The sequence below is a fragment of the Vidua chalybeata genome, chromosome 4 (genome assembly GCF_026979565.1).
Source record: "Vidua chalybeata isolate OUT-0048 chromosome 4, bVidCha1 merged haplotype, whole genome shotgun sequence".
NCBI lineage: Eukaryota > Metazoa > Chordata > Aves > Passeriformes > Viduidae > Vidua > Vidua chalybeata.
In genome coordinates this window covers 42,347,690-42,373,903 of record NC_071533.1, presented here as the reverse complement: position 1 = coordinate 42,373,903, position 26,214 = coordinate 42,347,690, and the positions used below count along the sequence as shown (strand labels likewise).

Here is a 26,214-nt window from a genome sequence, read left to right as displayed (position 1 = left end):
AAGCCACGACCCGCAGGCCCAGCCGGACTCGGGTGTCTGTGGAGCAGGGGCAGGGCCGCTGACCCCACACGGCCCGCGCGCTCCGCTCCGAGCAGCCGCGCCGGGGCCGCGCTTGGGGTGCGCGCGCGGCAGGCGCGTTGCCCGGTAACGCGGCGGGGGCGGGCGCGCGGGTTGCCCGGAGACGGCGCTGCCGTGCCCGGCGCTACCGCGGCCGCGCTGTGGGCGCTGCGGGCGGACAGGTGAGGGAGGCAGGGAGGCAGGGCTGGCGGCTGCCCCCGCGGAGCGGGCGAGAGCTCGCCCGTCGAGCCGGGTCGGGCAGGGCAGAGGAGGTACGGCGCAGCGCGGCGTTTCTTGCCCCGCGGGGTGCGGCACGGCCCGGGAGGTTGCGCGGGGCTTGGCCGCGCCGCGCCGCCCTGCGCCCACCTGCGCTCCGGGGACGGAGCGGCCCCGGGGAGCTCTCGGGGCTGCGGGCGGTGTCTGAAGCATCCAGAAGCCGTCTGACGGTATTGTCGGGATTTTACACTGTTTTGGGGACTGTCCTACTCTGTGTGTGTTTCTTTACAAATGTGCTGGTGCAGAAACGCGAACTTAAGATCGAGTAAAGGCGGAGGCAGCAATCTCTAAAAGAAAGCAAACGCTTGCCCTACGCTGGGGGGGGGAGCTTTGGTCTTGTTTATACTATAAATGCTTTTCCCAGCTGGCACGAGGGTGGGAGGGGGAAGCAAAATCAAGCTTCGAGAGTTAAAAAAAAAAAAAGTCATTCAAGTACAAAAGCAAATTACAAGCAAAGTAAGCAAAGCTTATGAAAGTGAACTTAAGACAGCAGACTGCAAACGAAGAAATAAGTTTAAGGGTTTCTCTTTCTGTACAGTAAATTCTTCTGATATCTTAAGAGATGTTGCTTCACATAGACATTGTCATGCAACAATTTGAAAAACTGTTTTGGAAGGCTTGAAGATGGCAGGTATGAAATCAAAGTCTGTGTGAGATCTTTAATTACTTGTAATGCTGCAGTGAAGAACATAATCCTGGATTTTAGACTCAATAAAGACCATATTGTTCTTAATAATGGGCTTAACCATGGAATGATATAGAAAATAAATACTTGGCAATGTCCTTTTTGAGTGCTAAACCCTGTTGGTTCAAGAGTCTTTTTCTGTTTGCCATGCACTTAGTCTTTCAAAAATTTAATGGGCTGGGAAGTTCATTGTATCTCTTTCTAACTAATTTTAGAGGGTTTTTATAGGAGTGTTGAGCCTTGTGGTTTTGTACCTTGTTTAAAAATTTTGCCATGAGATTATGCAGCTACCTGCTTATTCGTAAGAGTATAATGGGGAAGAATTCTGGTAAGAAACACATAACAGTAAAATGTTCTTCAAACTTTAGTACAGTTATTTCTGGTAAGGCATATTTCCCACTGTTTTAAAATAAGTTCAAGGTTCTAGTCCTTGCACTTCCTAATTTTTTGTAGTCCTAAAGTAGGGAAAATACACATCGGTTGTGATGTTTCTTTCCTAATTACAGGCACAACTGTATAAGTTACTGATACATTTTGAGGTTTCTGTTAGAGAATAAGTGCCTTGGACAAATCAGTCTAGATGACTTTGTGATATTATATTTTGCATTTTAAAACTGTTCAAAAGCTTCAGTTAAGACTGTAGTCATCTTCAAAAAATTGTAACCCATATGGAGACATGGTGGTATAAAGAACTTGCAAAGGTAATTTGGAGTATGCATGGAAGAATACAGATAATGCAAAAATTTTAAAATATCATGGGGCTATTGTTTCACTTACTGTTTTTTTTTTTTAAATTTTTACTTATTAGTTATTCTACAGTCTTTATCCTCAGTTTCAACATTCTCTATGTTCTATTATACCAAATCTTGGACTCTTTGAGTAGCCTGGCTGTTTAAAGGACTCGTAACACACAATAAATTTGTCATTTGGTCATCTGCTATGAGGAAAATTCCCAAATAGCAAGAACAATGTAAGAAGGTCCTTGGTGAGTCCTAATGGTCCATTTAATTCAGTATTTTATTTCTAGCAGTGGTAATAGGAGATTATAACTTAGGGAAAGCAGTATTTCCTCTTCTTGAAGTCTGTGTATTAAAGTTGATGTGGCCAGTAAGAGTAACTTCACCAAGACCTGGTGGTGATGTTGTGTAACTGACATTATTTGTTACAAAGCAAAATATAGGCAGCACAAGAAGAGAAGTAAATATCAATATAACATTGGAATTACAGAAAGTGGCTACAAGAACTGTAAATTCCCCTGTAGGGTACAGGCAATTCAGTGACATCCTATCACTCAGGCTAGCCATTATTTATGGTAGCAGCTGAGCTGTAATGGGGGCACTGGAGAAAGACAGAAGCTTTTATGGTAATCTTTTCCCCACTTGCATCTTATAAGCACACCTTGGCTTTATCCACTGGGGCCGTTTATTCCTTATCCTGTTCTAGTACTGGTTGGAGAATTTGTTATTTCTGGTATGTGTGGGATTTATTTGATTATCAGTAAAGGCCTGTAGAACTTTGCTGACTTTTTTTATTTGTTGAAAATATCATGTATTAGTTCTTGAGGCAGTGTCAAGTGTGGGAATTTGCCTCTTCTAGTTCTTTCTTTGCTGGTATTTTAATTTATGCTGATGACTTTGCACTGTTGTGTCTGCTAAGTCTTCTTATATTTTTTCTCTTGGACTACTTTAATTGCATGTGGAAAACTGTTTGTAAGCAAACAAGTTGATAAATAGCAATTTTTTAGATCTTCATCAGTGGTGAATCTTTTTTGTTGTTGTTGTTGTCCAGAATCTAATTTTCTATTTATTGATGGTAGAGGCTCTCAGAAGCAGTTGTTGCAGTGGAAAAGGATTGATGTAATCTTGTTTTTTTTCCCTTGTGCTGTATATTATACGTCTATTGATGAGGCTAGTTCTGCCCTTCCCCTACTTCATGAAGTTTTTTTTCTTAATGCTTCTCCTGACTGTAAATTTGCTTCAGGTTCAGGAACCTTTACCTACCTTCTAGCCACCATGACCAATTTGAACCCAACTGCTTAGTATGTATGATATCTTGATTCAAATAACATTTCTATATCTCTGATAATTGCCTCCTTGTTTCATTATTTTTTAAACCCCTGTATCTGAAGTCTAAATCCACCTCTCTTGAATGGGCTAACCAAACATAATGTATGAATGACCCGTAAAATGGTGTTAGGCCTCCTTCTGTGTTGACAATATCTTTCCTAACATATTGTACATCTCTTCTGGCTACATCCTGTTGGTGGCTCATACTTTTCCTATGGTTTATTGCATTCAATGTTTGCCTGATTTTGTAAGGGTTTTTTTTTTTTTTCCTCTTTCTCTCATTTTCACTGATTCCATTCTGCTTGATGTACTGTAGTTGCATATTATGTACTCAATTTCATGGTCTCTTAAAACCCACCATCTCTATTTGCTTTTTTTTTTTTGGGAGGGGGAAGGGGACACACCACACACAGTGTTTATCTTGTCCCTTTGATTTATATGTTTTAAGATCCAGTTTGTTTCTGTCTTAGGTGTAATTGTTGACATTTATTTCTACCATTAGATAACGTGCTCTGTAACACCTGTCTTAATGAGACATAAATGGCCTAGTTTGTGGACAGTCTGAAACTTAATTCTTTGGTTTTAAACTTATGTATTTTCTTTTTCAATTTGGCTAAAGAATCATTTGGAGGTTTTATGTTAGAGTTGATTATATTTAATTTTTTAACCCCACATAGGTTAATCAAGGTCTAAGAGAACTAATTAATGCTACTATTTTCCTTCTCGTAACTTTCTTTTCAAGTTGTTACCTATTGTCTGAAAATACCTGTGATGGAGGACTGATAATGACTGAGTGAAAGAGGATATGTCAGATCCAGGAGATCAGTTTTGATTGGTTTTGATTTCAGGAAAGAAAGATTGAGACATCTGCTGTGAAGTGTGAGGTTAGTGTTGAGAAGAGCTCTTCTCAACACTAATCATTTGTTGCTAACCTAAGCACATCTTTTATACCTAACTTCTGGCTGTCATCAGGGTATGTAGTTGTATCCCATTCTGGTTTCCCAGAGAATAAAGGACAGTCTTTTTGCAGTTAAGGAGTTTCTTATTTTGGGGTTTGTTGTGATGTTTGCTTTTTGAGGTTTCTTCTGCTTTTATGGATATTTGGGCACAAGTGGTTCTGAAGTGTCTGAATAAACCAGTTAAACTGACTGCTCTGAAAAAATTCCTAGGGCAGAAGATCTTATGTTTTAGAACATTGTACTGGAGATAAACTTTTTAAGAATTGACCTCTTTTTTTAATAAAATAAAGTTTTTCTTGCCTACATTCAGCTTTAACTGGTTCAAATTTGGAAAATTTTTAAGTTGATATACAGCTGGATATCATCCCCATTTTGACTGTTCAACCGTTCTTATCTCAGCAAATCCATTAACAAATACAGTTGATTTTAAATATTACTTCTAGTTTCACAGCTAGAAAGAATTTAGTTGATTTCATTAAATTATTTTCCTACTTTCAGTTTATTTTCTTTGTGGTCTTTTTTGGGCTACAGATGCTGACATTTTTTTCTTCATAGAGAAGTTTTTGGTACATGAGAGAGTGTTTGTTATTTCTTATATCTGCCTTAGAAATTTACTTTATAGTAATTATTATTTAATTTATATTTATCCTAACATCTGAATCAGCCAACTATAGTATAAAAAGTCGATATAATTAAAATATTTACTTTATAATGTGTGCATTATAATTCCAGACAGGGATTTGCACTATTATAATCTAAATCAATTAGAATCTGTCTCTGAAGAATATGTTACAATGAAATGATTTAGCTAGACATAGATAAAATCTTGTGATCGTGATACTAAAAAATACATGCAATATGTTTCTTGGCATATGAACTATTTGCTGACAGACCAAAAAATCATTAAGTGGCTGTGTGGAGTTAGCTATCTGCCAGGTTAAATCTTAACTGGGGCACTTTAATGTTGTCTACATTCAAATTTTATACAAGTAGTAATTATGAAACTAAGACAAGTATTTCAATATAGACATAGTTTTATGAATAAGATTGTAATTTTTCTCTGTAAATATACTGTGTGTCCTTTTTGTCTTTTTTGGTCAAGAACACAATTGGAGATATTTAACTTTGTCATTTTTATATGTATTCTTCACAGAATTAGAATGGCATCTGATAAGCCATAATAAAAGTGGTACCATAAATGTATATAAACTTATAATTTTTTTCTTAAACGATGTTAATTTATTTTCCTGGAAAAAAAACTATACAGCTTCATGGAATTTATTTTTACAATCCAGTCGTAGAACATCCTTAAGAAGATACATGATCAAGTCCAATCCACTGCTATTGTTGGTAGCTAAAGCTTAATCTCCTCTTGTAAACTGATAAAGCTTAATCTTAAAAGTAGCTTGTGACAAGGTTGTGTGAAAGTCTCAGCCCAGTGTAGATCTGGTGGTGATGATAGTGTTGTACATCTGTTACTAACAACTTACTGAAATCACTGTGAGGTGGCCTGGTTGTTTTGTATGTCATCTTGTCCTGATAAATCCATACAGCTTGTTGGGAAAGAGCAAGTGAGGAAAAAAAAAAAAAAAAAGGACAGCTATTTAGAGCCATGCTGTGTTTGTGCCATTAGTAGCTTGATAGGAGTTGGAGAAGTCCAGGGAAATCTAATTGTTGCCTGACCTTGTATGACATAAGATCACTGAGGTATAGGTTTGCTGTGTCATTATCATATGATTGGCTCTAGCACAGCTTTACTGTAAACATTGTATTTTAGGACTTATTTTAGGATACTTGGCATCATTACATGCTTTGTGTTCTCAGTGTAAAGATTCTTAAAGTGCTAGTTAAGAAATAAAGCCTGAGGATTTAAGTGACTTCTTTACTGTAGATGTTAGTGTAATGAATTTGCATAATGGCATATAAATTATGAAAGTAACTAATTTCTATACTTTTGTAATTAAAGGAAATTTTAAAGTATTTTATTATTGGGTTATTTGTTGTGCATTTTTGTTATAAGGACATTCTTATAATGAGTTTTGTGTCTAAAATGCAAAGTAATTCAGTAGTTAAGACATAATTTTTAGAGTTTTGATGGGAGATATTATGAAATTATGTCTACATGGATTGGCAGGAAATTTTCTCACAGAATTGACTACAGCAAAAATAAAAAATTCTGAGGTAAAAATTGAATTAATTGAAAATAATTTTTAATTTTGAAACATATATAATGCTACTGATTTATGGCAAGAATATATCACATATGACTTTTTATAGAAGTTAAAAAGAGAAATGTCTAAATATTTCTGTATATAATAATTAAGCAGAAACAGAGCAGTGGGCAAAGATGTATTTGAAAAAAGTTCATGGTTGGTTGTACATGGTGGGTACAGTATATCAACTTCAAATTATTAATTAACAGCAAATTTGGCAATAAAAGTGGAAGATCAAAATAGAGGTTTCTTACCTCTCATCAGTTTCTGAAAATCTTTATTCATAACTCAACTGCATTGCTGACTTCTGATATTGCCAGATAACATGGGAGAGTAGCATCAGTTTGCTCATTTTGATGCAATATAGGACATTCTTTTCAGATGTAATCTTTTATCCCATGTTTTCTATGTAAATTTTACATGTATGTTGCATTTAGGTACAGGGTTTTTTTAGTGTGTAGAGATTGAAGCCACTATACTCTCCAGCATATTCTTCCTGATTCCTAAGGTCATGTGTTTTGTAAAGGGCAAGGTAGTAAGTAGCTTGCTTTCATAATAAACAGATATCTGCACTGGAATGACCAGAAGATCAACTTTCATATTAAATATAAAGAGAAGATAACCACTGTTTTTCTTGTGGGGGGTTTTTTATTGTTTTTTTTTTAATGATTTTTTTTTTGAGGAGTGGGGTGGTTGGTTGTATTTAGTTTCTTGTAATTCTTGACCATTGTAGTGCTGAACTTTAACAACACATTGTGATGTTATGCTACAGCATTATTATTATTTTCAACATCCCTTACACTTTTTCCTTCTGACTCTTTTAGTTTTTTTGTATTTAGGCCTATTTAATATGAAATAAGCTAAAATAATAGTACTTAGTTCCAAAGGGAGGATTGTGAAATGTCTGCAGCAGAAGTTTGATCATAGAATCATAGTATTTCTCAAGTTTGAAGGGCTCTGTAAGGATCATTGAGTCCAACATTCTGCTCCTTGCTAAACCACATGACTAAGAGCATTGTCCAGATGCTCAGTGAAATCTGAATGATTTTGCATCATGAAAGCTTCAGGAGGAATCTGTCCTAGTGTCTGACCACACTCTCAGTGAAGAACCTTTTCATAATGTCTAACCTGAACATGTCCTGACACATTTTCATGCCATTTTCTTGTGTCAGCTCAAGAATTATTTTCCGCATCAAATTAAAAGGATGTTTTGATTTATTTTATTCATTCTAGAATATTGTAAACAAATTTATTGGGCAGTATATTATGTATAAGACTTTATATGCCTTGAAGATGTCTCTTTTGGTCTGATCTATTTGAGATCAAAGAACACTTAACTGGAGGTACCAACTGGACTTTAGGTTAAGAGCATACTAAGTTACTTATAAAGCATTTAATAATATTATTAATTACAACAATTTAAGGGATCAAACACTTTGAGGTTTTTAATATTTTATTATAATATTTAGTACACATAATTTTATTAATCCTATAAACCCACATTTTGTTATACCTGTTTGTCATGGTTTGACCCCAACCAACAGCCAAGCTCCACTCACCCACTCAGCTACTCTCTCACTCCCCCACCAGCAGGACTGGGGAGAGTATCTGCAGGGTAAAAGCCAGAGAACTTGTGGGCTGAGATAAAGACAGTTTAATAGGGAAATCAAAAACCAATCACACGAGCAAAGCTAAACAAGGAATTCTTTCACTGCTTCGCATGGGCAGGTAGGTGCTCTGCCATCTCCAGGAGAGCAGGGCCCCATCAATGATTACTTGGGAAGACAAACACCATGACTCTGAATGTCTCCCCCTGCTCCTCCTTCCCCTTGCTTTATGTACTTGGCATGATGTAGTATGGTCTGGAATATCCCTTTGGTCAATTGGGGTGAGCTGTCCCAGCCTGAATTTCCTTACAACCTCACATGCACTCCCAGAAAATGCCTTGGCTCTGTGTAATCTATATTAATTATAATCTCTGTGTTGTCAATTCTGTTCAGCACAAACCCAAAACATTTGTTCCCCAAACCAGCCACTGGGAAGAAAATTAGCTCTCCCCTAGCCAAAACCTGTGGCTTTGCATTCTTTTCCCCAGTCCCGGGCAGCTTGGGAGCCCCGCTAAAGGCACTGCTTCTCGGCCAGACCGGGGTGCCGCATGGCCCAGGCGCTCTGGTGTTCAGCACACCAGTGTGGGGCTGGCCGCACTCTGTAACCGGCGCTGGGATGAGGCAAAGAGGCGAAGGAGGCACACCTTGTCCTGCGTGGCTGGAGAGGGTTTATTGCCGCGTGGTGTTGCTATGGAGAGCAGCGTCTGCCCCTAGCGCGGCATGGACAAGATGGCCCCGAACAAAGGAATGCATGCGGGTTTTATAGAGGGTAGGCAGACACGGGCGGAAGCCCCCCTTGCCCAATGGGGACAGGCAACGGGGGAGTGACGTCGACTGCGGCAACCAATGGGAACACGACAGGGGTGTGTACAGGGTTCCAGGATGAATGGGAATGCAGGGATGGGGTAACAGACACAGAACTCTCAGGAGTGGACAGGGGGGCGGTTACAGGAGTGACATGGGGATGCTCCAAAGGTAAGTGACACGGAGCGGACCATAGTGCAGGGGAAATGGGGGTACACAGTGGTATACAGAACTGGCTAACTAACATTTATCAGAACCCGTAACTAAAACCCAGCTCGGGATGCAACAAAAACTGGTACACTATAGTATAATAGTTTTCCCAGCACTTGGAGATGAATCATGAAATAGGCAAAAACATATAATTGCCTCATAATACATTTCCAGTATTTCTTGTTTTTATTTTTTCATGTATAATTTAACACCAAATTTCTTAATTTATTCATGGGTAACAGTAACAGATATTTTTAAGCCATTTAAGTTCCCATCTGCTATCCTGAGAAGATTTTAATTACATCTATACTTTTGAGTTGAAGATATTTACCAGTTTATTGAAAGGATAATATGGTATCCATATCCATTTTAGCCCATGCTTCCCTGATGATGCTGAAACTAAATGTGAGTCACAGTGTTTGTCTGTCTTGTGAAACTCATTGTTCTGACAGTTTGGTATGAGGCTAGAAAACTCAGATCACGTAGATGGTGGAGCAGCTACAGGCTGTTGTAGTTTGACACTGGCCAAACTTCAGGCACCCGCAAAAGCCACTTGCTCACCCTCCCCTGCCACAGCTGAGCAGAGGAGAGAAAAATGAATGAACTGTTCATGAGTTGAGATAAGGATTGAGAGAAAAAAAAAAAGCCCAAGGGCAAAACAGGTTCAACTTAAAGGTACAAAGTGAATTTACTGCTAACTAAATCAGAGAAGGATAATGAGAAGTAAAATAAGCCCTTAAAAACATCCTTTCTTCCCCCAGCCCCTTCCTCCTTCACACCGACAGTGCAGGGAGACAGGACACGGGGCTTTGGTCAGTTTGTCACCCCAGGTTTTCTTCCCCTGCACAGGGAGAGGAGTCCTCCCCCTGCTACACCATGGGGTGTCTCCCACAGGAGAGAGTTCTCCATGAACCTCTCCAGAGTGGGTCCACTCTCATGAGCAGGAGTCCTCCCAGAATTGCTGCAACATGAGTCCCTCCCACGGGCACACAGGCCTCCTAAAGCTGCTGTGATGTGGGTCACTCTTCCACAGGGTGCAGTGCTCCAAGAACAGGCTGCTCCAGCCTGGAGGCAGGAACCCTCTCTCTCCATGGGTCTCCCACGGGGTCACAGCCTCCTCCGGGCATCCACCCACTCCAGTGTGAGCACCTCCTCCACGGGCTGCAGGTGGATCTCTGCATCCCCCATGGATCACCACGGGCTGCAGGGGCACAGCTGCTTCACCATGGTCTCACCACAGCCTGCAGAGGAATCTCGGCTGCGGCGCCTGGAGCAGCTCCTCCCCTCCTTCTCCACTGACCTTGGTGTCTCTGTTGTTTCCCTCACATGTTCTCACCTCCTTCTCTTGTCTGACTAGAAAAAAACTGGGCACTTTGTTTTGATTTCTTTCTTAAATATGTTATCAGAGAGGCGTTACCAACCCCTTTCATTGGCCAAGCCTTGGCCAGCAGCATGTCCATCGTCAGAGCCATCAGGGATTGGCTCTGCCAGGCACGGTGGAAGCTTCTAGCAGCTTCTCACAGAAGCTGCCTCTGTGGCCCACTAACTACCAAAAACCAGAGGGTGCAAAACCAATACACAGGCATAAAAAAGAAACAATTTTTTTTGTAGATGGTGGAAAGTACAGCTACAGGCATAAAAGAGAAACAAGTTTGATACTATTGAACTACTTGTAATTCATTGATCAAGATTCTCAGTGATACTATGTGCCCTTGTAAAAAAGACAGATAAACCCTGAAAGCAGAGTTTCCTTAATGGGCAAATACTAATTTACTTAAAACCATGATTTTCATATGTAACAAGCAGTAATAATGTGGATATGTTTTAACAATTTGTAAAATTTTTGTTCACAGAAGTAGTACCTCAGTAATGTTTTTCTTGTGCTCATAGACCATGGTTATGGTCAGGGATTTCTTCAGCACTCTCATTCGAGGTGACTGATTTGGTGCTATATTTCTCATACAGTTTATGAGACCATGCAATTCTGTGCACTTTGTATAGTTAATGTTTGAGCTGAAATCTCAAAGGACAAGTAATTTGAAAAATTTCAGCAGTATTGCAGGAAGTTCTGTATATTCTTGCGTCTGTATCCCTTTACATGGATGACTGTATAACTACAAAAAAACCTGATAGTCTTGGAATGCTACTTCCTGTTACTGGGTGTCTTGATTTAAATATTTATGGTTTTGTGCATGTGGTTTGTATTTTTAGTTTGTTTTCTTTTTTTCTCCTTGGCTGTCAGAAATTCTGAGTAAGAGGTTGTGAACCAAAAATGTTGCTGTTTTTCTTTATTCCCCTGGAGAATGCCACCTGCCTCTATAGTACCCTTAATGGGAGCTACACATTCTGGGATAGGACAGGTAATGACACAGAATTACTCTGTGAAAATGCTAAGTAATGTCGACCAGTTAGTCATTCCAGCTACTTTTCCTACTTTGCTTTGTTTATTTCTTGATTAAACAATAGACTTCCTTGTTTAATATTTGCATTTATTATATTGCAAACTGTGGGGAACAGCTTGTTAAGTCAGTATAGAAAGGCAGAGGTTGTCTAGATCCTAGGTTTCTTAAGAGACTGGGGTTTTTTTAGGTCTGCACAATCTCTGTTGAGGATTTGATAGTTGCTGTAACCATGCAGTTGGGAAAATTTGTATGATAATGTCTCCTAAACAGCACAGCTGAAGAAGTATATTTCTGCAGTACTGAAATGTGGTAGTACAGCTTTTATTCTCTTTTACCTTTCATTTTTACTGGCATAATGCACTGTGAAATCAAATGTGAAACTTGGAAGCATACCAAAAAGGATGCTACCTGCGGAAGGGATAAATGCTGTCAGATGTGTGAAACTCTTCTGAGGAAAAGAAGCAGATCTATTCCGATGAATTAATTAAATTAATCTTTTTACATTTTTCAGCCAACAGTGATGGCTGCAGCTGAGCCCTTTAGACTCTGCTGGCTGTGAACAATGGAGTTGCAGATTTTTTTTTCCTCTTAAAAAAAAAAAAAAATTAAACCGATGCTTGGTATTTGTGATAATTTTGGCCCCTCCTACTGTGCCAATTGAAGCCACTCCCTACATAACCAAAACAAATCATTCCCCATGATTCTGAGGATATTTTACATTTCAGTACAAGCTTTTGTGCACTGAGCTAAATTTTGTAGATAGTACATTTTTAAAAAATGAAAGTAATTTTTTAGGAGACAGATAAGAATGACTCAAACAGCACCTCATTTTCGGAGCTCAGAAGCACAGCAAAATCAATCTTGAAGCACTAACCTGCTTCAATTTTAAATACTGGAATATATAATCTAATAATTGCTTTAATATTGAATTTTGTTTTCCATTAGAAAATTCAATAGGTGGAACATTTAAATTGCTGTTAAAAATATTTCAGATTACATATTTATGAATTTAAAACTTATTAATCTCAAATCATACCACAGACTTCAGATCTGATCTTTGAGTAGCTTCTTGTAGTGTTGAGTAAATTTTAACACCGATTTTATTGTACTTATATGTGTTCAGGTTCCATATTTTTTATTTCAACTGTGCCTTCTTTCATGGCTTGGATGACTTATATTTCCCACTGGTTTGATGAAGATGATTGGTATGAAGGACAACAAAGAGTAAGAATTGCTTAAAGTAATATTTTCTCTTTTACTATTTTTATATTTTTCTTCTTTAAGCTGCTCTTTATTATGTTATTGATAGTGTCAAAAGTAGTATTTCTATAGTGGTATAGGAAGAGATTTTTAGTAGTTTTAGTGAGGTCTTGAATCATAAATAAAGCATATCCAAAATTAGTTTTTTGAAAATTAATGTTACTAGCTGGTTAAAAGGTACTGGAAGTGTGACAACCACCTACTTGCATTTCTTAGGTTGCATAATTTAAAAAGTAGAACTTTTTTAATATGCAATGAGATGGAAAGCAAACATTTCATTTTGTTGTATTAGAAGGAATTAATATACTATGCATGAACTAAAAAAAAAAGTTATAATTAGTAATAGAGTAAGACAAAAATATTTGGGAGAGATTATATTCACCTAGGGTCATTTCCAAGTTGTATCTTGTATAGCTTTATGTTTTTATTAACATTTTTCTGAGGAAGAGTTGTTACTATAGCAACATTTTCAGGATAACTTGGATTTATTTTTAGCGTTTATTATCTGCATGTCTACAGCTGCTTTCATAGATTTATGGTGGGAAATGAATATAAGTCACATTTCTTTCAGAGTATTAAGCTCATTTATGGTACCTTATATTTCTGTGATTTCTTTTTCTTGTTTTCAGAGTATATGGTCAGCTAATGAATTAGAGTGCAGGAGATGCTGGTGAAAGCAGCTGCTTTCATTGTATTATTGTGTATTAATTGATAATGCCAGCTATATGCTCATAAGTATAAAAAAACTGCCAGGTATTAATACTATTCCACTGTTCTCATCTTACATGTCATTCATTATATGGATACTTCAGATGTAGAATCAACTTTTAATAGCTGTCATCAGGGATTCAGATGTGAGATGTGTCAAGAGGTAACTTTATCTGAAATCAGAACAGTCTTGGCAATTTGCCAGCAGAAAAGCAATCTTCTGGTGATTGTTGTAGCTCTGGATTGGAAGATGCAAACAGAATCTTATGCAAACTTAGATGCTTCGTACTGTGATCAGACATGGTTATATACATATCTCTGTATTGCACACAATATTTGCAAACTATGATTAAGCAATACTCCACAGATAATGGCTTTGTTATCACTGCTAGATGGTTTCATATTGATTAGGTGTGTAGTCTAACATTGCTGGTGATTTATTGTTAGAAATATCAGCATTTCTCCATGCTTGGGGAAACGTATAGCTAGTATGGCTCTTTAAATTATCTTGTTAAGGTGGCACAATAAAGGGTATTCTAGTTAAATGTACAAATAGTATAGTCAAGACAGTCAAAATCACTACTTTGTAAGACTCACTATGTTACATTTTTTTAATGTTATTGTCTTATGTTTTCTAAACAGGGTATCTGTCTTGGATTAATATATTTGGGTTTTATTTTGAGTGTTTGTTTCTGAAAAACAGTCTCAGGCTGTGATTTCAAGTTTCAAACTTTAAGGAAAGGTCCAAAACTTCTTCCCTTGTGAAGCCAGAGATCCTGTGGTTAAATCAGTTCTGGTAGTGATTTGGGTCCAAGTTTATTGAGGAGGTTTAAAATGGCTGTGAACATAGTAGAACATTTGTTAATTTCAAATAATCTTTTAAATCAGAGTATTATTTTCCTGGTCAGTGTTTGGATAAGTGAATGCACATTTTGAGCACTTGCTAGGTTGTCATAGGTTAGGAAACGTCATCTGCAAATTCTGGTTGCAAGAGTCAAGCCAAAGCTTCAGATATTTTTGAGGAATCTTGTTGAAATTCAAACCCTTATCCAAGGCACCCTCTTCCTGATTATGGTTAGCCTTTTGATTATCTGGGATCTATACATGGCCTGTGTGCCATGAATTGTATACAAAATTAGAAAAAACTTTTCCAGTTTTTTGCCAACTGTTTATACTGCTTAGTGGTAAGCCAGCAACTAGCCTGGAACTTTAATAAGTAGTAGACTACCTTGGTAGAATTCTCCTGGAAAGTATGAAGGGCTTCACTTGTGTAGAGAGGTACATGTGTAAACCTACATAATTATTCTACATTGTTCTACATTGTGGCTGTCACTACTGTCAGTATAGGCAGACTGCATTCATCTTTTGCCCAGAAGCAGTTGCTTGAGTAGTGTGTGTTGTCTCAGACTATTCAGAGACCTGCATTAATAACTGCAGTTTAGTAAGCCACATCAAGACTGCAAATTGGTTAGCATTTTGAAGTATTCCAAAGTAGGAAGAACTTTTGTTTGTTTGTCAAAATTTTCATATTGTAAGTTATCTGTTGGCTTTTAAGCTATATACGTATACCAGAGTATTTCCATATATACCAGAGTATTTCCAATTACCCTTATTTCATGGGTCAGGAAAAATTAATGAGCATTTCATTTCGTAACATGGCTATAATGTGCTTGGTGTTTCCCAACTCCACTGGAAGACCACCAGTGCTAATTATGTTTGTGGTTTTACATGTGTCTCAGTGTTGTTGAGGCATACATTGTCAGTCAGAAGTTATTTTCTGCTCTGTCTTGCAGACATGCCAACATTTCTTCATAAGTTTGAAGACTTTCATGCTTTTAGCAAGATAAAATGATTGTCCATTATCTGGTGCTTCTAACTGGTCCCACTGGATAGGGTAAAGAATTTGAAACTCTGTGGTTCACAGGTGACATTTTCATCTGCAATGGATTTTCTCCCAAAGATGGGTAAATACACCCGATGTTTTTAAGGAGAAATAATGTGATATAATGTCTTTATATCACTGAAGATCTTACTAATTATTATGTTATCATTCATTTGCTGACAAAAATATTGGTACCTTGGGACAGTAGTCTGGATGAGATATAACAGTTTTATATGTCAAACATACAGGAGTGACAGCAAGCTTTCCATGTAAGAAAAGAGACAAACCTGATGGAAAACAACAACAATAGAGTGAACAGAAGCAGAGGACACTAGCACTTTACTGTTGTAGCTGTTAAGAAACTACACTTTGTATACACAGAAGCATATTGATTGACATAAGGCTACTCTATATACACTTTCGTATGCATGCCATATTGCATATTTGGATAGGTCATATACCACATGGACCACAATCAAAGCACATGTGAGCATCTGTTGTTACTTGTGCTTGATGGTTCAACATTTATGGATACTGATAACATAAAAGCACTGTATTGATAATGAAAGTGTTAAGTGATGGGTTTAAAGAGCTATTATTATTCTACAAGTGTTATCATAGTGCAATTGGGAAATACAGTGAGCAATGAAATACACTCAGTAGCTGAAGCAGAGAAAAAGGAGTTACATTAAAATTAAAATGGTGCCTGTTAAAGAGCTGCAGTTGCCAGGCTACTGGCACTGCAGTTTTGTGTGTGGTGTGACACAACAACACAACACTCAGTCTTTTCTCCTGCATCCTGTAGTAACTGCATTATTCTGTGACCATCAAGGTTTAGTTCCTCCATATGTCAGGTAAAGTGATTTCATTCTACAATGAGAACAATATTTTCCATTTTTGGTCCAGCAAGGTATTGGAATGAACATGGAAATTCTAAAGTGTTTTGCAAAAAATGATACCTATACTAAGGTAGGGATTATTAGGCATTTATCTTTAAGTTATTGATATAAAGCCATGGTATGTATCTAGTCAATTCAGTTGTTATTTTTAAACAATATTTATGATATACCAAATTTCAGTTTATTGTGGTTGGTTGTTGGGTTTTTTTTTCTATATTAAGCAACACGGAAGGACCTAGAATGTTGCTACTTCTGCCAATTGAAATGAAAGTGTTTTGTTGTCCTCCCTCTTTCTTTGATCTCCCTGGAAACTGTGAGCACACACTGCTAGCTTTCCCAATATGGTATACGTTTTTTACATGCACAGGGTTTTTTTTCATTGTATACTTAAGAGTCAAATATTATTGTACATCCTTTATTTCAAAATAAAATACTTTTTTACAAAGTATTAAAAATCTCCGTTGTATAAAAATGCACCATGTGTGAAATCATGCATATTTTCAGTTATGCTGCATTTCTATGTTTTTGTCATTTTACTCAGGTTGTTCTGATGAATACATCTTTCTCTTTTATACTCTGCTTACTCTGTTAATTATGCATAACAGAAATCTATGATGTTTGAAAAGATGTGCAGGAAATTGCTTTAAGACATGATACCTACGAGAGAGCACGTCAGTATTCCACAGAACTGTCATTTCTTCTTCTAGATACTATCATACTGAATTTTAAGGCAAATGCTTCCTCTTGTAAAATGGTATATCATTACAAGAAGCAGGAAATGATAACAAGTCTTAAACAATAAATATTAGTAAATAAAATGCAAGTTATTTTCTGTAATAAAGCTCAGAATATATTATATATGTAACTTTTTTATATATACTTAAATTGGGAAAATCTAGTTGTTGTGGGTTGGTTTTATTTAGTCAGATGTTTTATTAATGTTAGTTAGGTTTGTTCCTTCTACTTCCCCATTTTTCCCCTCACAGTGGTTTATTCCAAGTTGTTTACCCCGAGAATTCCCGCCACTCAGATCCACAGTTACCTGTCAGTCTTCTTACCTCTCCCTGTTTTCTCCTTATTTGGTTCCATCAGTCAAGGTTTGTCACTCCCTGTTGGTTGTCAATCTTGTAACCACCCCCAGCTTCTTCATGAAAGTTCTGTATCAATCACCCCACCTTAGCCTTTCCATTCATCCCAGGACTCTGTACCCACCTCTGTTATGTTACCACTGGTTGTTATAATCTATGTAGTTTCTCTATCGTTTGTCCCCATTGAGCGAGCCAGGTTTCCACCTCTGTCCGCCCACCCCCTACTTAACCTGTTGCCAGCCTTTCTTCTCCGGCATTTTGTCACTGCATCCATCCAGGGAGCATTTTGTTCCAACCACGCCTGGGGGAATAAAGGCTCTTTGGGCCTGCAAACAAGTGTCCTTCTCTTGTCTCTTCATCTCCTCTCAGCGTGTGAAGCTACCAAAGCTGCGTAACCCACGCCGCAGCACTCAGCACTACCAGGCTGGCAGACGCCATACCCCTGGAGTGTCCACTCAGGTGGCACCACCCGGCCTCACACAGGCAGTGCTAGCCGGCTTATTTCATTTGCTTGAGGTCGTGGCAGGTAGCCACTGCATCTAATCAAAAGTTTAGGAATACTTATTAAGCATGAATTCTTAACACAGTGAAATAATGCTATATTACAAAGAAACATTTTTCATCTAAAATTGAAAAATTTCATCTATTAGCAGTATTTTTATAGAGATTACCGCAGAATCTGACAAGACAAATCTGTTTTTACTCTGAAAGAAAAATCTGTAGAATTCTGTTTTAGCATCTGTAAGAGATCTTAGCTTTATGATTAATTTTACATGTACTCAAACTGAAAATTAAACAAGACTTAAATCATATTTTCTTACTGATTAAAACTTCATAAATCAAGAATTCTTAGCTCCCATATGAAAAGGTAAAAAAGAATATCTGTACAAAGTGAGAAAAAATATTTTATTATTATGAAGTAAAGGCTTGTGTAGTCTTAGGTTCTATATAGTCGATGACTTTTTATCAATCTCACACGATGGTTTTCAGGTGGTAAACCTGCAAACTAAACCTATGATAATCTAATATTTTACAGCTAATCCTCCTTCACCATGGCTTTTTTTTCAGTTCCTTATCAGTTTGCTGACACACCTAGAGTTTTAACCATTGCTTTCTCTGGAGTCAATAGCAGAACCCAAAATTTCTAGTTCCAGGTGTTCTGTGCTTTTCTAAAATAGTTATCTAATCAGCTGGAGGACTTTAATTTCAGTAAAAGAGGTTGTTAATGGTGCCAGTTATTTTTCATTGGCAACTAGAAGATGTCTGTTCTGAATGCCCCAAATCAAATTATTTCTCTGCATATGTGATTTACACTTTAATTGCACAGAAGGGACCTCTGGAATTTGTAATTTTACTGAACAGTAAAAGAACACTAGAAATTTGGAGGCTATTTTTGCCACTTGATGATATTGATTCTTTAAATAATTAGATAAATTTCTCTCTGGGGAACTCATATCATTTAGAACATGAGATGGATTGCAAAGAAGCTCTAAGATCATGCAATTTATAGAAATGTTCTCTCTGGAATCTCTAATTTGCTGCAGAAGACTAAATATTATTGACAGACAGAAAGGAAGTCTAATAGCCAAAGCCCTAGTCTGCAACAAAGCTATATCTTGTAATTTGATTTTCTATATATTTCTGTTCTGCTGTTGCAGTCTCTTTTACCAAAATTTTCAAAGGTTACATGTGAGCATTTCATTTCCTTCAGAAGTTTGGTACTCACTCAGAATGTTTAAGCACTTTACCTAGGGTCAGTGATATCTTTGAGATGATCAGTCTCAAACATTCAACTGATCCTGATCTTCTGCTAAAGAAGTCCCCAAAATAAATCACTCTCAATTATTTTCTTTTTCTTTCACACTTTCCAAAGTAAGAGAAACATGATGTTATGAAATTTGCTATCTATAATTATTCGTTACTGTTTACCTGCCAAGCAGATACACTAAACAGAGGAGAAAAATTTAAAATAAAATTAATCATTCAACTTATTTTATCCCTAGTATAAATGCATTAAAATAAAATTTTGATAACCAAAACTGGCAACCAGTTTTTAGTTGATAGTGACCAATAGGTTCCTTTGGTTACTGTAGATCACTACTGCAATACCTGTGTAAAGTTTGTTTTGTATGTGCCTTAATACTACTGTCATCCAGAAGAATATTTCCCGGTCTATACATTTCACATCAAGTAGGCCAAGACTGATCTACAGCAACATATCTGTGCTAAACCGTTACACAGCAATGCATTGAGTAATCAACCCTTGTACGTCATCAACAGTTGCTCCCTCAAAATGCTTGATTGCTTTTGAAGTCTCATTTCTCATTAATTCCCTTTCCTTTGTGGAGCTTGAAATGGTACCTAACACTTGGTAAACTTAACATAGCTCTCCTTCTGTTTCAGGATTATAGTCTTGGCTCTTTGACCTAAAGATGTCATCCTCCATATTCCATGTAATATTTTTCCACCTAATGTCCTTCAGTCCATTAATCTATCCACAGATAAATGTGACCCTGAGACATTCTGTTACTAGGTAACATAATAATGTCAAATGTGTTGACATTATCTGGAATGAAATGGGGGCTAGGTAAGTTATTGGTCTGGCCCAGCAAAGCATTTCTTGCATTTTTATGTTGAAGTCTGTTTTCTCACTTTGAGCACAGCTAGTACTGTGAGATTTGTTCTGGACAGAGAAAGCATTGTTTGCTGTTCAGTAATGTTACCCTAAGCTTTGCTTTTGATTTTTCACAGCTCACTTCAATGTTTTTGTTAAACAGTAATTATTAAGAAAATTTAGAAAGCTTCTCCAGAAAGGATGATAATAAGGAGGATTATATGATAAAGAGTTGTTCTATGCAAGTGGTTTGAAGACCTTTCTACATGTCAGTTTTACTTAAAACTATTAGTATATGGTTTATTCTGTCTGGCTGTCAGTGGGAGATAAATGGGAGAGCAGAAGAGGCATTAAACTGTAATAGAGAAAGTACTGAACCAGACCACCGAAGAAAATGGACATGATGAACAGTTTCTGCTAGTATTAGGCACCCTTTCTTGTGTGGCACTGAAGGCTCTGAACATCTACTTGTATTTATTTTGGATACATTCATTTATATCTCAGGCGAGTTATATTTTTAAAGTAGACATTTATAAATTATTTATGGGAACAAAAATGTATTATTCTATTCTTTAAAATTCTGTCATGCAGTCTAATTTAGTCTAGAATTTCTGTTTTAAAGGCAAAAATGTCACATGTGAAACAAGTAGGACTTTTAGCTGCTGGATGTCAGCCATGGAACAAGGATATATGTGCTGCTAGTGGGGATAGATTTGCCTACTGTGCTACCCTTGCTGTTTATATTTATCAGGTAAGATTATTCTTGTTTATCAGATTAGTTACACTTTTACATTGTTTTTGATGTCACTTTGAATCCTTTCAAAAATGTTTCTGCAATGCTTTTGCAAGTATGGTTGCTGCTGAGATAGCCTTGAAGTTGTGTGTGTCAAGAATTATTTTTAGAAGACAGTGCAGCAAACATTTGAGATGAGTGAAGTTCAGTGATAGAAGACTGGCTTCTGAGGGAGAAATTAAGTAATTCCACAATTCCATTTGAAACTGTAGTATAAAAGAGTCTTTTGCACAGTGGTTTAAAATATTTCAAAGTTGTGGATTCCGTGCCTCGCCTTTATTTAATTTGGAGCCCAAACACCTCAGCACTGTGGTCTTCTGAAGTTTGCAGTTTTTATACATCAACACCTAACTAAAAGCCAGAAATGCTGTGATACAGGATTTTCCAAATTTTCCGATTGAGACATATGTGAGGAAATAAAGGATGTCCTTACTTTAATTTTAAGAGTTATACAGGTAGTAGGATTAAAATGTGTCATGTTTGAGCATTTTTTTAATATATGTTTTTAACTGGTCTAAGTAATTTAAAAAATGAGAAGGATTTCAATCTTATTTTTATATTCTTTCCTGTTTACCTCTTTGGAGATTACTAAATGATTGTTACCAAGTCTATAAATAAAGCATTTTAGCATTTTTTAAGTACACTTCTAAATGAAATATAATGATTTATAAGTGGCAGGAAGATAGACATAAAACTGTTTTTTGATAGGTGGATATTGGGCAACCTTTCTTTCCAAGTCAAATGTATGAGAATTTATTTTATTGAGATGTGAGGTACTGGCAATAGTTAAACACACTATAAATTAATCCATAAGTCTAATACTGTTATATGAATTATTCTCCAACCCAGAGGTATATAAAGTAAGTTTACAAAAAATGTATTTCTAAAATGAATTTTACTATTTGTTTAGCTGGATCACCGATACAATGAATTCAAGCTCCATGCGATTATGTCTGAGCACAAGAAGACTATCACAGCCATATCTTGGTGTCCCCATAACCCTGACATGTTTGCAAGTGCCAGTGCAGATAGTTTAGTGATCATTTGGAATGTGAATGAACAGAAAGTTGTGGCCAAGCTGGACAATACAAAAGGTATTTTAGACATGGAGATCTGTTTTATCCATACAACTTTATCCATGGGTATGACAAATACTTGATGTAGTGTAAACTCTATAGTTGGTAGGTTGGAGTTTTAACAATTGCCTAACACAATAATAATTGCCTAACACAATTTGACAATATTCTTGTCACATTTGTTGCAGTTCATTCTAGAAAATAATGATAGTGTGTTTGAGTAAATTGCCTTCAACCATCTTGTATTTGATAAAGAAAGACATTATTCTTTTTCTCTAAAGAACTTAACCAGTTCAAGAATTAACTTTGCTAGTGATTTCTTGTTGAGCAGGGGAGAAAAAAATCCTAAAGCCAACATTATTTTCATAATAAACAATTAAATTTTAAAATAATAAATTTCACAATGACTTTAGCTAAGTGAAAGCAAATAAAAGGTAGCCATAACAGATTCAAGTATAAACATCAGTGAATTTGAAAAACAGCTTTTGTTTAAATACCCTAATCCTTGTCTACCTGAATCTTGTCTCAGGCCTTGAAACTGCAGGAGATTGTATTGCAAGTCTAGGGGGTTAAGCATCTGTGTTACAGTTACATTTCCATGCCCAGTTCTGCTTTATGCCATTTAGTCAAAACCAGTACCTATATTTCTGTTCTTACAGTCAATCTCATCAGGTGTCCTTGACTCCTGCATTTTCATTATTGGAAAGTGGGTGCAAACCAAGAACAGTTAGAATCTTAGGATCTAATAAGCTATTTTGGGACTCCCTACTCTATTCTCTTCAGAGCATTTAGGGATACCTCTGGAAATCTTTTATATCTTGCATATCATGCAAAAGAAAACTCCACAGTGATTTAATCTATTTAAAAAGAAATATTGTATCAGTTTATGCATAAATAGAAATGCTCGTACTTATTTTTCAATACATAGCTTGTTTAAAAATCTACTTTAGCCAACGACTACACATGAAGAAATGTTATTACTATTTTCATATTTTAAGAAACTAAATTAAGATAATATGTTGAAACCTTCTATTGCTTTCTCTTTTAGTCCCTTTTACACTGCCATATAAAAGTGTCTAAATACAGTTTTAAGTTTTCAGCTTGAGGAATTTGTCTTACTGTCATTTATTCCTTTAGGCACACATTATTAAGTTATGAGGATTATGAGGGTTGGAGATATTAAGATCAAAATTCTTAAATGGAACTGCCTACAGTTAGGTATTAGACAACAGAATTAAAACTGTCATGTATCCAGAAGAAAGCTATCAAGAGTTCCCTTTTATTATGGAACTAGCTTTCAAATTTTGTCACAAATATCTGCTTCTGTTAGATTTATCTCTAAATTTCATTGTATTTTGCTAAAATACGCATTTTGAAATTCTCAGTATTTTACTATCTTAGTAGTAAATAACTTACAGCAAAACATAGTAGTGAATGAAATTCTGAATGAATGAAAGTATTGTTTGCAGGATCAGGCTTATCCTCTTTCAAATGTGTGATTCTCTTTGTCACTGATGAAGTATAGATATCATGAAATACGACCCATCAAAGTAGCATAAAAGTAATTTGGGAAATTATCTTACTTCCTGCCTCTGGAAGTCTAGTTTACTTTTACACTGTAAGATGTTCACACACTTCTCTAAATTTCAGTCTAGCAATTTCTATGTAGAAAAATTATTTCTACTGTTTTTTCAAGACATTTGCTGATACTGGGTCAAGGAATACTACACTGAATTTTGTGTCCTGGTTCTTAGAAGGTTTACCTGTATGTTTCAGGAATTCCTGCATCCCTTGGCTGGTGCTGGAGTGCAGGCGATGCAGTTGCATTTGTGTCCCACAGAGGTCCGCTGTACATTTGGACTATCTCAGGACCTGACAGCGGGGTAACTGTGCATAGAGAAGCACATAGTTTCTTGTCAGATATCAGTCTGTTTCGATGGCATCCAAAGAAAAAAGGAAAGGTCGTATTTGGACATACTGATGGAAGCCTATCTATTTTTCAACCAGGTAAAAACTCATATGACAAAATAGTTTTATATATGGATCTCTAGTTTCTCCATATGCATGTAATTCTTCTTTTTAAAATTAGATTCCATAATGTAGATACATATACATACAAAATATTTGTTCTTAATTCATAATATTCCTATTCCTTCCATATCACAAAAATATGTTTTCTTACATAAAGAATTCAGAGCAGTTTCTTTATGTCTCCTGCCTTTTGTGACCAAAATAAGACTGCATTTTTTTCACAACTGCAGTAAACACTTTTTTTTTTTGCAAATTGTAACAGCCATGATCTTCTACTGAACTGTATTTTCCTGCAAGTGTATTTTTCTGAATGGAAAGACTTGAAGACTTGTTTACTTTCCTACTTTTGCATTTGTTCTGGAGTCCTCTGTTTCATATTCTAGAATCCTCTGTAATTTTATAGGTAGAGTCTCATGTCATACTTAATAGTATCTTCATGGTTCTGTACTGTCAAAGGATAGATGGGAAAATATCTCTTTTTGCCTGAAATCCACCACACACATTTGTGCATACTTTGTAAATAGTCTAGTTCTCTGCTAAGAAGGTGTCATGTTGATAAGGTCATTTGAAGGTAAAATTTCACTTGCTTTCATAGTTTTCTTCAAAGACAGATATCTGTATTAGGTTGACTATATGAATTTTTTCCTGACTGCTTCTTCCTTGAATAAAAATTGATTTTCAACTTTCTGAGAAAAACTGTTCTTTAAATAATGTGTTAATTTTACATAGAGTTGTTCTCCAACAGCCATGCAAAATTTATTTTCCTTCAGTTTACTCTACTAAGCTGTCACACAGGATGTCAAAGAGAATAGATTCCCTTGATTCTTGCTGACTGAATTAGCATTGATGTTGGGAAAAGGAAATAAATTTTAATATGATAACATCTAAGTATTTATCAGACTGATACTTTTCATGAAGTCTGTCTAAAATTATTTGATTATGAAAACAGAAATAATAGGAAAAATATTTAGAATATCAGAATTATGTTCTGCAAATGAAAATAGAATATAGGGTAAAAAATCTAGGCAGTGGTAGTTTTGTATGTACCACAATTAAAGTTGTTGTAAAAAACGTGTTTAAGGAAAATTATTACTGTTGGGGATAAAACTATTTGCATCAACTCAAAATTTAGATACAATTATCAAAGGAATGCTGCCTTTCTCTGTATTTAGGATAGTTTTCTTTACTATTGTAATATTACACATCTTTATTAAAATAATTTTAAAATTTAAAAAAATATATAAGTTGTTTCTTGTTCTCAGCATACATAAGATTCTTCATTTCCAACAAAGAAATAAAATTTAAAAGTTTATATGCAGCTGGGTGAAAATCTTCTGCATAAGTAGCAGACTACACAATGTTTTTTTTAATTGTTGTTACCTACTTAGTTTTCTCTTCCATGGCTGTATTTTCTTTCTTATTAATTCTAGACTATGCACTAATGTATCAGAACATTTAGTTCTGATACATAATTAGATACATAAAGAAAATATATGCAAGAATATAAGATTAATACTCAATTCTTAGGGAGGTTCAATGCAGTCATATAGAGCCAAATGTTTTCCCTTTCATTTGTTCTCAAAATAAGCACAGCTTACTTAAGCGACCTGTGAATCAGTTGCATGATTCATACTGTTTATGTCTTCTTTGAAAGGAAAACAAAATTTAACAGTTAGGTTTTTCATGAGGTTTGCTTTTAGACTCTTTTTTTGAAACACAGGTAAAACTAAATGACTCCTATATAGATACTCTCCTATACTCTCCCACCAGGTGGTTGTGCTTTTTGGGGGCTGAAGTGTTTGAATCTGGATGGCTTCAGTCACTCGAGGACTTTTTGCTTTTAGTTCTTGTATAGCTAACTGAAAAATGATAATTCTGTTTTGTTGTCTGTTCTTGTTTTTCATTTCAGTGTTGATTTGCAGTAAAACAAAAAGGTGACCTGTAATGTAAGCAGGGGACATTGTTTAAAAAAAGTGGGAGTTCTCAAGTTTTTGTCAAATTAAAGCAATTATCATGGTTCTGCTGTTATTCCCAATGCTTCAGAAGAGTGAAAAAAAATGGAATTGAAAATTTGGTTTATGCTGTTAATTGCTGTGCAGTCTTAAATTATTTCTCCCATTTCTGGTACCTGATTTTATAAAGTTGCCTTGGATGTAATGTTTATGAACCAGTACTAAAACTGAAAATTAGATTGAAGATGAATAATGGAAGGTGTCATTTCCTTATTTCTAGAAAAGCAGTTGGTTTTTTTTTTTTTGTTATAAGATCACAACTTAAAAAATACAGATCTATTTCATTTGGACTGTACTCTGTCTTATATAACTGAGATTCATCTCTCTGTAAAAATAAAAAGTGGGAGATAAATATGATATTAAAAATTATATTAAAAATATGATATTAAAAAAATGTGGGTTTCAATAATATGGATCATCAAGTGAAACATCATCTTTTTTGTGGGTGTCAGACTAGATACTTAATGGTCTGTTTTGGCTACAGAATCTATAAACACTTTATACCTGCACACATAGTTTTAAAGAAGAAAAAAAGTCTAAAGGCAGTTCTTCAGAATAAGCCTTTACTGCCA

At 36.1% G+C, this 26,214-nt stretch overlaps 1 protein-coding gene across 7 annotated transcripts in view; it reads left to right on the top strand.

The window, feature by feature from the left end:
• The first annotated feature begins 212 nt into the window (after window positions 1–212).
• The window catches only part of WDR17 (WD repeat domain 17), a 65,826-nt gene continuing 39,824 nt past the window's right edge, over window positions 213–26,214 (top strand). For 3 of the 7 annotated variants that reach the window (XM_053939881.1, XM_053939882.1, XM_053939880.1), the window contains exons 1-6: window positions 8,771–8,838; window positions 11,120–11,237; window positions 12,403–12,503; window positions 20,353–20,481; window positions 21,434–21,617; window positions 23,376–23,606. In XM_053939881.1, the coding sequence (XP_053795856.1) occupies window positions 11,150–11,237; window positions 12,403–12,503; window positions 20,353–20,481; window positions 21,434–21,617; window positions 23,376–23,606 (733 nt within the window). In that variant the 5' untranslated portion in view covers window positions 8,771–8,838; window positions 11,120–11,149. Of the gene's footprint in view, window positions 240–493; window positions 504–8,770; window positions 8,839–11,119; window positions 11,238–12,402; window positions 12,520–20,352; window positions 20,482–21,433; window positions 21,618–23,375; window positions 23,607–26,214 lie in introns of those variants that run through there. The other 4 variants (XM_053939883.1, XM_053939884.1, XM_053939885.1 and 1 more) reach the window with 4 other exon arrangements.